This window comes from Humulus lupulus, chromosome 1, assembly GCF_963169125.1.
Source record: "Humulus lupulus chromosome 1, drHumLupu1.1, whole genome shotgun sequence".
In the NCBI taxonomy this organism is placed as follows: Eukaryota; Viridiplantae; Streptophyta; class Magnoliopsida; order Rosales; family Cannabaceae; genus Humulus; species Humulus lupulus.
Genome location: NC_084793.1, coordinates 59,498,883 through 59,512,792, shown reverse-complemented (window position 1 = coordinate 59,512,792; position 13,910 = coordinate 59,498,883). Strand labels below are relative to the sequence as shown.

The following is a 13,910-nucleotide window of genomic DNA, read 5'->3' as shown; positions in this document are numbered from 1 at the left end:
CCCTGGCCCTATCAAGGCCTTATATGAATAAAACGATGCTTTGCCATGTCCCTTTGTGTATGCTTTCTTTACAGTCTATGTGTTGCTTGTTTGTTACCTTCGTTGGGCCATTGCGTGCCACTTGACTGTGTTGTATGCTCTGATTGTTGTGTGGGATGTTGTCTCTGGAATGCTTGCCTCGTGCTGGCTCCCACTTCATAATTGCCCTTACTTGTATGAGACTTGTAACGTGGCTAACCATTGAGTTTGCTTGCCACAGGTGTGAATTCTAGGCTGACTTCCTAGCTAAGAGCGCTAACAAGTGCCGCACGTTCTGTCGATTTGAGTATCGAAGTTGGCGGCCCGTGACACTTAGCAACCCCTTTTTGATATGTCACGTTCATCACATCAACATCCATTCATAGCATACAATCCAATCACAACATCATAATAAAGCATTTCATAATTCATAGCGCAAAACATCTTAACACTTCCATTCACACAAACAATCTTACCATTGAAAGCATAAATAAACATAAATTCTATCTAACTTCCTTACCTCAGGTCCAAGCTAAGTAAAACGACAACTTCTCAATGAGCCTATACCATAATCAAAATAACATTCCTTAGCTTCACATAATCTCTATTTTGCCCACTCGTATAGCTCATGTGTGCATGGGCCATGCACACATGGTGAGAGTTACTGACAACATACAAATATGCATAATTACACATAAGGTCATAAAAGAATAATGCACATTATACTTATATTGCATGCATGATCTTTCTATAAAAACTACATGGTTGCATAATAAACATATTTTTGAACGTAAAAGTGAATTTGCATGCGACATGCATACGTGGGAACGTTGTGTAAATGTGGCGTTTAAAACGATAATTCTACGCGTCTTACTTCTATCGTTTTCAAGATAATAAACTTGTAACATGCTTTATTTACTATTATTTATCTTCTTAAAATTGCTAGGTTGATTAAATCTCCAAAGAGATTATTTTTATTTCATAAAAATAATTTATTTAGCCATTAAAAATATAAAAAAACTGCAGGTATTTATTTGTGCAAAAATATCATTTTAAGTGTGAATTAAAACACCATTTTATTCTCACAAATACAACATATCATTAGAGACATTTCTTATGCATGCATATCATTATTTCATCAAACTTTTCACCAATTAATCACAAAATCAGCAAGCATAAATCATCATGAATTTTATCTTTTACCTCATGCCTCACAAAATTGATACAAAATCATGCATGTTTAATTAACACAATTAATCACAAATCCTAACATGCTCTTATTATACAAATAATTCAAAGAAAATAACTAACACATATTCAATTACAACCTTATTCTATTTCCAATGAGGTCATACATAAAATCCAACAAAATAATAATAACAACATGCATTAATAACATAAACACCAATATTCATATATGCCTTTATATTAAACCTAGCATGTTCCTAATATGCATGGGTAACACAAAATCAACAACTTCATCATGCATTATATCCTTTTTACCAAAACCCTCATGAATTAAATATAAAACCAAATTCTCATTTACATCCACATGCATCCTAGCATATTACTATCATCTTTCATACACACATAACTTATTGATGCATGTTGATATAAACATATTTTTCCAAGTTTCATGGATTCAATAACAAGAGTCCTAATTATTTATCACACCCAAGATTACATAGGATCCTAGAACATGGATCTAACATATTGACACAACAAAATAACAAAACATTGGGAATCCATAGACATGCATAGGCCGAAACATAGAATATCCAAAATCAACCTATCCCAATCATTCAACCTCACAAATATGCTTATCAACATAAAAAAAATGCCATGAACCCTAGATTATGACTAGTCTGAAACCCCTCATCAAAACAATCCCTCAAAACCACAAACATCACAACATTATAAATCAAGATCCATCATCACAACAACCAAAAGGCTAGATTCACTACCTCCTTGATAGAAATCAATACCACAAGGTTGATTCTCCTCTTGAGCACCTATGATTTTCGAACCCCAACAAGAACAAGGAAGAAAACAAAGGAAAGAAAAACATTATTCCTCTAGATTCAAGAAAAAGAGAATGAAAGAAAAAAACAACAAACTTGAATACCTACACCTAGGGATTTTAAATCCATTCTTCTTCTTCTTCCTCTCCTTCTTTCTTTCTTTCCTTCTTCCTCTCTCTCTAGTCGTTCTCTTCCTCTCTCTCTCTCTCTCTCTCTCTCTCTTTCTAGCCATGGGGTTCAATGAGCAAAAATGCTCTTCCCTTCTTTCCTTCCCTCTTTATCCTAATTCTGCGATAATGGTCCAAATAAAAAAAAGGGTAAGTTTCCTATTCTTAATTATTTCCCTTGAATTTTATTTATTTGTTTTTATTATAATTGGTAGAAGATAAAAATATGATCACACCCTTACCCAAAATAGCGCTTGTCTTCCAATTTAATTTATTTTTCTTCAAAAAAATAAATGGAAAAATCCTCTTCCTTTCCCACTATGCCTTACACGTCCAAGCCTACATTCCTTTTCTTTTTATTTTTTTTTTCTAATTAATTCAATAAATCTAAATAAAGGATACTACAAGTGTGTAGAAAATTCTACACATGTGCACCATGCTACCATGCACTTGCACACAATAAATCACTAGGGTGCATCACTACCTACCATGCACCTTAGTGCATTCAACCAAAACTCAAATAATCTCATTTTTAATTAAAAATAAATAAATATCATTTAACAAATAATTTCACAACAATTCTAACAATTAAAAAAATAAACAAACAATTAAATAAAGCAAACAAACAATTAAATAAAATTAAAAAACATTTAAATAAAATAAAACACAAAATTTTAATAACTGATTTTTTTTTGGTGCATTACAGAAAATGTCTACGCAAACGCCCTCCATTTCAATAAATAGGAAAAGCTACCAATCCATGTTCGACCGCCTCCGAAACTCCTGCAACATCCCTGATAACGTATCAATACGTATGCTTTCTGATGCAGAGATTAGGGAATGGTGATTCAAAGATGTTGTGAAGCCCAGAGAAATCGTGCTCAGCTCAAAGCATATTGAATGGTTGTGTTTTCCACAACAAGCTATTTTAGTTTAAATCGTTTCTTCTTCGAAGGCGCACTTGTTGCAATTTCTCCCTAACACCGTACAAGCAATAGTAGGAGCTCAAATGCTCGACTCTTTATGGAATGTTGATATTTTTGCGGAGGATATTTATGCCTTCTTTACCAAATCTAGTAATATGACTTCAGAGAATAGGCCATGGCGAACGTTCTATCTATCTCCGAAGAAGGATAGGACCTTCTTCGCTAATTTTGATAGTTCCAATAAAAATTGGGATGGATTCATTTTTGCTGTTGGCAAGGAATGGTATCCTAGGTTTTTGGCCAAGGAGGTCTCCCCTGTCGCCAAGACATTTTTCAAAGGTCTGCGTTTTTCTTATCTTTATCTCTTATATCATTGTTAATTACCATTGATGTCGTGTTCTGCATTTTTTCATGTTTATTTTAGTTTGTGATAATTTCTGAATTGTTGTTAAAACTTCTATATATTTGTCTGGCCCAATGTTGACATAAGTCCTGACAGGCAGTCCATGTTGACAAAAAAGGGCTTTTCCACGAGTCCAAGGACTCTGCTGTTAGCATCAGGGTCGTTCTCAACCCTTATTGTATACAAGTAATGACTTGTCTTTGATTTTCAAAGATGGTCATTAGAAGCGTAGTTCGCGTTCGATCTTTCTGAGGTGATAGGCCAGAAGCTCAACTTCTTGCCATGTGCTTCATTTTCAACCAATATAAGTGTCTTCTTTTCAACAAAAATTAGCAATCCACGTGCTTCCCTTTCAACCAATGGTAGCTTTTCACATGTCATTTTCACCATTGTTTATTTGTATTCTACACCTATAAATAGGATGAAGTTTTCATTCGTAAAACACACATTTTCTACACACTTCTCTCCATACCATCTTTTCTCTCTATTTCCTCTTCTCCATTTTATCTCTAAGCCTAGTTTTCTCACATTTTCAATGAAAAATGTGAGAATGACTTTTAACTTAGGCTAGAGTTTTCTTTTGCTGAGGATAGGGGTAAAGCTTTGTATTTTGTAATCTTTTTCTTTTGAATTTGTAAAAGTGTTTTAATGTTCAAATATTTCAGTTTTATTATTTATATCATTATTTATGGGCCTGTTCGGTAATTATTAAAAAAGTGATTTTATATTTTTTAAAATAAAAAATTGGAAATATAATGCAAAAATACGTTCGGTAAGTTGAATTTGGTTTCTTATTTTTTTTTAAACTTTTAATAAAATTTTGAAAATTTTGAAAATAAATTTTTTATACTTTCATATATTTTTTTAAACAGTTTTCTTCTCTAACCTTCACATCGCAGACCCTACTTTCTCCTCAGAGACTCCATTGTTGCAGATCCTACTTTCTCCTCAAAGACTCCATTGTTATCTACTCTACTATCATTCATGGCTACTTTAGGTATCATTTTATCCCCATTTTATCATCTCCATCATACGAACGACCCATTTTTTTCTCAATCTATTTCTCAATAAGAATCTTCTCTCTCTAATATTTGATATCTTGTATTTGCATTGTATAGGTTCTTGGATCCATATAAAAATGGCGTACTGACTAAATCAGAATCTTAGGGTTGGATTTTTCTAATAAGGTATGAATCTATTTATTATTTTTTAGGGATTAGGTTTTGTGCTACATATTAAGTGTTATTCTCAGACTCATAATGATTCTCGAATCCTCAATAGTTTTGTAATGATTTTTGATTGATCGAGAAATGGGATTGTGCTTTTACATGACTTTTTGCTTATAGGTCGATGATTCGTATGCGGGTCTCTGTAACTTGTTGGTTTTTCTGATATGGGTTTGGATTGTTTTGCCTCATGATCATGACTTTCTTGGTTTAGTTGTTTTTGCTACTGGTTATTTGTTTTGTGTTGTGGGTTTTATGTGGGTTTGTTGAGGGCAATAAGGCTGATTGTTGTAATCTAAACTTGCTTGGTTCAGCTAAGAGAAATTTGTTGTTGAGACAATCTCTATGTTTATGCACTTAAGGTGAGTATAGTTTTATTAGCATTAGTTCTAAAACAGATTAGTTGAGATGCATTAGTACCTATTACTCAACATGGTTTTCTGACTGTGTTAGAGCATAGAGCATAGAAACCTGAATAACAAAGTCGAAATAGAACTCATTGGGAGTTATTATTGAATGTTAATTGATAGAAACGGCAAGCATACAAAACAGGAGCAAGCTTATGTTGAAACCATCTGTTTAATATTATTCCACTAATTCTGATTTTTCCAAGTGATTCATTTCTTTAGTAATGTAATCGCATCCTCCTCAGTAAAGACGCCACTACCTGACCAACCCTGTTGACACTAAGATATGTCAGTTTAGTTAACAGAGAAAACAAGTGAATTATCACATAGAAATCAGTTGTTTAAACTATAGAGCATGACATTCATCGAGTAGCTTGTAAACTATAGATATATATAATAAATAATATACTATATATCATATCTATAGAGAATTGCCTATTTACAGATATATATATATATAGCTTGAATGTATAGTACTTATATATATTTCCTGGTGCACTCCCAACTTCGGTTTCATTATTTTTCATCTACTATGATTTATTTCTTCTATAAAGTATGTGGATTAGTTAATTTTAATAAAAAAAATACTTTATCAAGTGACAAGTATTCTGATGGACTCATAGGGTGAACATATGTAAATTAATGAGGGGAGATCAATTGGAAGTTTTTGCCTAGTTATATGAGAGGGGCTTTTAATCAACTGTAAGAATAAGTTATAGAGCTTGATCAATAAATGATATCAATCATAGGAGATTACTATGAAGAAAGTACCTTGTTCTAGCTATAAGTAAATATATATATATATAGTTTTTGTGACAAGCTAGCCTTTTTCTTTTTCAGTCTAATGACAAGCACCTGGTTTAGTAATTCATCTGTTTCCTCCTCTTCCTCATCTCCTTCCAAAGCATCATCGATTGCATCAACCTTCACTTCAGATAATAACTCCATCTTCTCATTCTGCCTCTCAAACTCTTGCATAATTTATATATATATTCTTTGGTCTGAAGTCTGTCTAACTCTCTCTCTCTCTCTCTCTATATATATATATATATGTATTTATGTGTATGCATATATGTAACAAAAAGGCTCTGGCTCAAGCTCAGTATTGGAAGATAAAAGACTTTCAATATCAGACCACACATTGCATGCTTCTCATGAAATGAAAAAGAGTGATGATAAAAAGCCATATTTTACTTGCTGTCTCTGTCAAAAGTATTTGGAGATTAAAGAGATCCGTAAAATAGTTAAAGGGTATATACACCCATATATATATTGCATATGTATAATATATAATGACTCATCATGACTCATGATATATACACTACATCTGTACATGCATCATTATGAGTGCTTTGATAATAATTCTTCTGTTGACTAGCTAGCTAGCTAGTAAATGTCAATATATATTTCCACTGCATATTGCACAGTAATTAGAATTATAATTGTAATTTCTACTTGCAGTATCTAATCACAAAAAGTATTTTATTGTCTGAATGGTCTAACAGGCCCAATGTTTTGTCTTGTATATGAATCATTATTGTTTTGTCTTGTATTGTAAAAAAAGAGCATGATTACTTGTATAGGATAATAAGTAGTAAGGACAAAAGGCAGGAAATATATGGCTCTAGTTGAGTCTTGAAGAATTGAGGTGAAATTTGTTGAATTAATTCTTCAATGACTCAACATCACCTTTTGACAGTTGGGTCTAACTATTATGACAATTGTAAAAGTCAAACTTCTTATTCCAAAGTTGGACAAGTATTATATTTAAGGCTTATCCCTTTCATTTTTGGGGGTACACGATTCTAGAGTGAGAAACAAAGAGAGAGAAACACTGAGAAAAAAGAATATTGTACTGAGAAGAAGAATAATCACATCACCACTGGTTTTGGGATTATGCTGCTTGGGTGTAATAGGGTACATGGATGACTACGATGATTGAGTGTTCATTTGTACAGTGAGAGGGTCAATATTCTTGATTGTAGAGTGTGTATATTTTGTTCTCATATATATAAGAGCACTGTGGTGTTCTTTCTAACTAGATGTAGGTTCAAGATCGTTTTAGATATTGATCCGAATTAGTATAACTTGTTGTGTTCTTTTATTTTCTGCTCTGTTTTGATTTCTGGTTTGTTTATTCAGTGATTATTTGGTATTTGTGATATTGCTTCTATGAGATTTATGTGCTGAGTGAATCTTGATGTTGTGCCATGAATTCAGTCTATTTTAACATTATTAGGACTTAGTTTTCGATTTTTATGTGCTTATTGAAAAATCATTATGCTTTGAATACATGTCAAGATTTAACAGTGGCACCCCCTTCCAGAAAGAATATCATAGGGCATTTACATCCATCAGTACATCAGGGTATTTACATTTAGGAATAGTCTTTGGTGTTGTTTTTGGATAGCAAATATATGGCATAAATCTAATTTCTTATTGTTGTTCTTGAAATGGTTGTTTCTTTAGGAATAGTCTTATATTTGCATTTAGAATTCTTATTGAATCTTTAGGTCTTACCTAGATGGTAGGTGTTGATAATGAATTTCTTATTATTGAGAATAATGATGAGGCTTCTGTTTGGACTCAAAAGCATGAAGAAATTTTCATTGAACTTATGGAAGAAGAAGTCTTAAAGGGAAATAAGAATACCACAACCTTTACTTAGTGATCATGGAAATATATAAAGGAAGAGCTTTGTTGACGAGAAAAAAGAAATTATAGTGATATGCAACTAAGGAACAAATACAATCAATTAAAGCAAAAGCATAAGGATTTTAAGTCTTTACTAAAAGAGACTGGTATGGGATACAATGCAGTGACTGGAGAAGTTAGTGCGACAGATGAAGTTTGGGATAAACTTATTCGGGTAAAAATGATTTAAAATGGATTTTATGCTTGATTTATTTTGATAGGTATTAGTACATTTTATCAATATAATTTCATTTCATGTAGGTTAACAAGTCTGCTAAAAGATTTAGAAAGAAAGGTTGTAAGTTTTATGAGAAATTATGCACTATCTTTGGTGATACTACTGCAATTGGTTCCAATGCTCATCCTTCAACTCGAAGTCCTTCTAATGATGATGATACAACGTCGATAAGTCCTTCTACTATGAATGAAGAAAGTGGTTTTGATGAGGATGGTAACAAAAGAAGAGGTAAATCAACAACCACTTCGAACTCTCGATCATTAAAAAGAGCAAAGTTCTCATCAGCTTTGGCAGATGCACTGGCAACATATAATGAAACTGCAAAGCGAAAGACAGAATTGATAGAGAGATCAATGAAAACATCTGCATCACATTACTTATTGGATGAGAGTGTTGAAGCTCTTAATCAAATTAATGGAATTAGTAGAGAAGTATACGCAAAAGCTATTGATAAGTTTGAGAACGAGGTGTCCAGAGCATTGTTTCTAAAGATGTCAGAGCTTAGAAGAATAGATTGGTTGCTGAATTTGAAGTGAAAAAGTTTAGACTTTGTTTAGCTATGAACAAGATGACTTTATTAAGCTATTAACTTTAGTTTTGTTTAGCTTTTGACTAGATGACTTTGTTAAACTATTGACTGGATGACTTTATTAACTATTGACTGGATGACTTTGTTTAGCTATTGACTGGATGACTTGTTAGATATTGACTGGATGACTTTGTTTAGCCATTGACTGGATGACTTGTTTTGCCTATTTTGTTTTATGGTTTGACTTTGACTTTGAGTGTTTATATATTTTTATATATTGAATGTAAAATTTAAAAGTTTTTTCTACTATCAGGATAACATGTCTTTAAACGTTGCTCGGTTCAACAAGGATAATTTACTGGACGATTCAGAAGATGAGTTTGGAGAGATTTTGCTATATTTTGCTTCCGAGGAATATAATCAATTATATCTATCTAAGCAACCTTGTAGAAATTTAGCTCTTTCAGGCCATGAATACGTTATGGAAGTGTTGCACGGGCATTGGAGTAGGTGTTATGATTTGTTCAGAATGAACGAAGATGTCTTCAAACTATTTTGTGGTGTTATAAAAGAAATTTTTTTATTGAAGAACTCACGATATCTGTCTGTTGAAGAACAAGTGGCTATCTTCTTATTTGTGATTGGCCATAATGAACGACATTGTGTGGTTCCTGAACGATTTCAGCACTCCATCTCAACCACATCTCATTATTTTAGGAAGGTTTTGAAGGCAATATGTCGTCTATCCAAAGAACTAATTACTCCACCTTCATTTGATGTAACTCCTCCACAAATTCGATTCGATCCAAGATACTATCCATTTTTTAAGGTACAAAAATTTGAATTATTATTTTTTCCTTTCTTTCAATATTCAATAAAAAAATCTAATAATTTATTTTGTATTTTAGAATTGTGTTGGAGCTATAGATGGGACTCATATTTCTGCGCATGTTCCAATTGATGAACAAATACCATATAGAAGTCGAAAAGTGGATACAACTCAGAACGTTATGTGTGGATGTTCATTTGACATGAAGTTCACATACGTTGTCCCTGGATGGGAAGGATCAGCTAATGATGCACAATGCCGCCCCAAGGTAAGTATTTATCAAACTTATTATGTTGATTGACATTATTTTATATAAATATCTATAAGTAAAAACTAACATGAATTATCGTTGGATTAGGAAAATATTATCTTGTTGATTCTGGCTATACAAACATGCTTGGTTTTCTTTCGCCATACCAAGGGGAAAGGTATCATTTGGGCTTGTACACAGATCTTAATCCCATAGGAAAAAAAGAGCTTTTCAATTATCGACACTCTTCCTTGAGAAATGTCATTGAGCGGTGTTTCGGCGTGTTGAAGGCCCGTTTTCCAATCCAAAAGCAAATGCCTTCATATGATCTAAGAATACAAAAGTACATTGTCATTACTTGTTGTGGGATTCATAATTTTATAAGGACAAATGTAGAAGCAGATGTATATTTTGATGGAGGTGAAGGAAATTCTGAAGTACAGACCACTACTTTACAAAACACGGATGAAACTTTGACTGATAGTGTAGAGTTCAGTATTTCTAGAACTCATATACGTGAAATGGCTCATGTTCGTAATGAAATTGCTGACCATATATGGAGAGCTAGTCGACGATAGTGAGATTGAGTAAAGACATTAGTTGATTGTTATGACTCATTTAATACTTTACTTTAAGTTTGGACAATTATCAGTTCATATGTTTTTATTTTACTATGTAAACTTTCTTGATTTTGTGTTATCTCGTGGATAGATATTAAGTTTTGAAATTTGAGATTATTTGAATATTATTAATATGATCTTTTTTTACTATAATTTTATTATTTTTTATTTTAAAATAATAAATAGTGATCACAAAAAATATTTTTATTTTTTAGTTTAGAAAATGAAAATAAAAAATAAATTTTAAAAAAAAATATTTACCAAACATGTTTTTTATTTTTTATTTTTTTAAACAAAAAATAAAAATAAAAGTTCCCAAACACATTTTTATTTTTATTTTAAAAAAAACAAAAAACAAAAAACAAAAATGGTTATCAAACGCATTTTTATTTTATAAAAATAAAAAAACATAAAACAAAAATATATTTTTATTTTTGAGTTTAAAAAATTTAAAAACAAAATTTTTACCAAACGCAACCTATGCAATTAATATTTACTATTAATTTTACATAGATTCAATCAAGCTTTTTCTAAGTAATTTTACTTAAATAATTTATATTAATTTTATTATTTTGTGGGTAGTCTTTTATTGCATTATCGTTGAGATGGTATAGTGTCGCTTCTACATTTCTCATAACAATAGTATTAGCATGAGATCTGAATTTTTTATTTTGAGTAGTATTTTACTGCATATTGCCAATGGTATTATGTCGATTCTAGGTTTCTCATAACAATAACATGTGCATGTACTTCAAGTATGAAATTTTATTACTCAAATACATTTGCAAATTATTAAAGTAAATAGGTGACCAAATTGTATTGTGGAACCTCGATGCCTCACCAAGCCTTTTTATTGTTTATTATCTTTTATTTTAATCCTTTAAACAAACAAATCCACAAAAATATTGTTTCTTTTTATTGTTCTTATATTACTTACCTTCTAAATATTTTATTTGTCTCTTTGTTTCTTTACCTCCTTGTGGAATCGACCGCCCATGTATACTACGACCACCGCTTAGTGGAAGTTACCTTTGAGCGCTAATCAAATTTTGGCAACGTTGCTGGGGAGGTAATAGTATGTAAAGATTCTCACTTAATTTGGTTAAAATAGGTAAGTAATTCTATATTTTTTTCATACATTTTAGGATTTGTTAGATTTACTTTTTTTTTCCAAATAAAAACATAAAATTTTTAGTATTGGGAACAATGATGTAATACTGCCAGTGGTAAAAGACGAAGATTATTCTGTCTAGAAAAATTGGCTTTAAGGTTTGCGGTAGAGTACCCTCTACACTCTCTTATGAATCTCAGGTAGTTCTAAAGAAGTGTAGGATGAAGCGGTGCCTTGGCAACCTTCCCAATTGGCATGAGAATAATTCTTGTGTACACCCTTGTATTATTAAATTTTTGAACCTTTTACTACAAAAAAATTAATATATATATACATATAATAAATATATAATCTCTTGATACTCGAAATAAGCTCCGAGGTTGCAGTTTTATTTGATCTTCCTCATCAGAAAATATTTCTTGGACTATTATTTCGTTTAGTTTATTTACTTATTTACGTCCAGCAATTTTTTTATTTATTGTTTAATTTTTTTAAAAAAATGAATGAAGAAGAGAAATGTCGTTTTGAGCTTTATTGTCCAATATACTTATCTTCATCAACTATCCATATTCTAGTGCTACTAAGGGTACTAGCTATTTTAGGGGTGCCCACATACTTAGTTTAAGACAATGCCGAGAATTCAAAGTTTTAGAAGCTAAGTTTGATAGTGAAATCAAGAGGTTATAAGGGTAGACTATGATGAACCATATAGTGACTATGTCGACAATAGAAATCATAATCCTAGCTAAAACAACCCTGTTGATTATAGTTGGAAGTCTAAGTACAACTACGAATGTAGCGCACATTTTTCTTTTTAGTTTAATTAATTTTATGCTTTATTTTATTATTAATTGTTATGTGGTAGGAAATAATTTTTAATTGTTTGGTAGAAATTATGCGAAGTTAATTTGTTAATTGTTTTATTTAATTATTTTAATTTGCAAGATCATGAGTTTTGGTTGTATGCATCAAGGTGCATGGTAAGTAGTGACACACTTGAGCAATTAGGTGTGTGCATGTGCATGGTTGCATGGTGAGCATGCAATAGTTTTTTTTTTCCTACATGTGATTTTATTTTTATTTTATTTATTTAAGAATTAAAAATAAAATAAAAAGAAAAGGAAAGCAAGGAGAGTAGTGTGTGGAGTGTGAATGCAAGCTAGGGAATTGTTTCCATATTTTAGAAGATTCCACATTAGTATGAAATTGAATGAGAAAAAGGAAGGTCCACTACCCTTTATTAGAGATGTAGGAAATCAAGGGATTAATAAAAAAAAAAAAATTTAAGTTGCCTTTTCTTACTAGACGCATCAAGGTATTCAACCATAGGGTAATAAAAAGGAAAGGAAAATTGTCTTGGCCTCATTTGTATGGAGGCTGGCCGAGGCATCTAGAGAGAAAGAGTGGGACGTGAGGTAGAGAGAGGAGAAGAGAAAGAAAGGAACAAGGAAGAAGAAGAGGGATTTCAAAAATCCCAAGGGGTTAAGCCATAGTCATGATGATTTCTTGCATTTTTCTTCTTCTCCTTCATAAATCTAAGAACACATTTTTTGATTTTCTCCTCTTTCTTGATGTGGGTTTCGAAACCCTAGGGTAATCAAAAGTGGTGGCTAATTTTTTTGAGTCCTTGATTTCTACCAAGGAAGGTAATGAATTTCTATCTATCTATGTTGTTGGATGAATTTATTCTTGGTTATGGATTTGTAATATTTGATGGATTGGTTAATATAGGTTGATGATGGAAAGTTGTTTTGGTTAGAAGATGGTCATTGATGGTGTTTTTGTATCTTGGTTGATCTTGTTCTTGGAAAGCACGTTAGGATTATTTGATGTTGGATTTTATTTGATGTGCGTTCGACCTTTGTATGTTAGATTATTTTTTTTATTTTATGTTGGCAATTAAAATTTCATGTTATCATTGGTGATCATAGCAACATGCTAGGGTTGTGTGTGTGGTTCATTTTTATGAATAAATACATGTATTGACATATATATGTATGTGTGTATGGGCGTGTGGTGTATTTAGGCAAGCATGAATTGGATTTTGGGCTTGCATGATGTATGAGATCTTATGGATATGTTTTCATGATTATTTAAATCTAATGGTTTATGTAAAAAGAATACAAGAATGTTAATAGACACATGATAGGGCTTAAGTTTTGGTTTGACCTATGTTATGAAATGTTGTCTCTTAAATATTCTTGTGAAATACAAATGAGATATGAGATGTTGATTATGAAGATTTCGGCTTATGGTTACAATTGGTGTTTGGTTTTGTGTTGATTAAATTGCATGCTAATTGTAATAGTGTGGTGTACAAGTGAAAGAGGATGTTAGGGTTATTTGTTAAATTGTTACAAGCATTTTATAAGCATTGTTGAAGCATGATTGAGTGATTTCATACTTGCTTTTTTTGTTTATTATTTTGTGATGGGAATGGTAAATAAATGTTTTTAAAATGCACATGTTAT

General features: G+C 31.6%; 2 protein-coding genes and 1 long non-coding RNA gene across 3 annotated transcripts; 2 read left to right on the top strand and 1 right to left on the bottom strand.

Annotated features, from left to right (window-relative positions):
• Positions 1-5,169: 5,169 nt before the first annotated feature.
• On the bottom strand, positions 5,170-6,162 carry LOC133778143 (uncharacterized). Its single transcript, XR_009869039.1, has 2 exons — positions 6,024-6,162; positions 5,170-5,438 (listed from the first exon to the last, which is right to left on the bottom strand). It is a non-coding gene; the product is annotated as an uncharacterized LOC133778143 (long non-coding RNA).
• Positions 6,163-7,859: 1,697 nt separating this feature from the next.
• Positions 7,860-8,636, top strand: LOC133815311 (uncharacterized). The gene is made up of 2 exons (XM_062248167.1): positions 7,860-8,037; positions 8,124-8,636. Exons 1-2 carry the CDS (start codon positions 7,897-7,899, stop codon positions 8,634-8,636), a joined length of 654 nt encoding a protein of 217 aa, XP_062104151.1. The 5' UTR covers positions 7,860-7,896.
• A 312-nt stretch (positions 8,637-8,948) lies between these two features.
• On the top strand, positions 8,949-10,286 carry LOC133815303 (protein ALP1-like). Its single transcript, XM_062248160.1, has 3 exons — positions 8,949-9,458; positions 9,538-9,730; positions 9,817-10,286. Exons 1-3 carry the CDS (start codon positions 8,949-8,951, stop codon positions 10,284-10,286), a joined length of 1,173 nt encoding a protein of 390 aa, XP_062104144.1.
• The last annotated feature ends 3,624 nt before the right edge of the window (positions 10,287-13,910 follow it).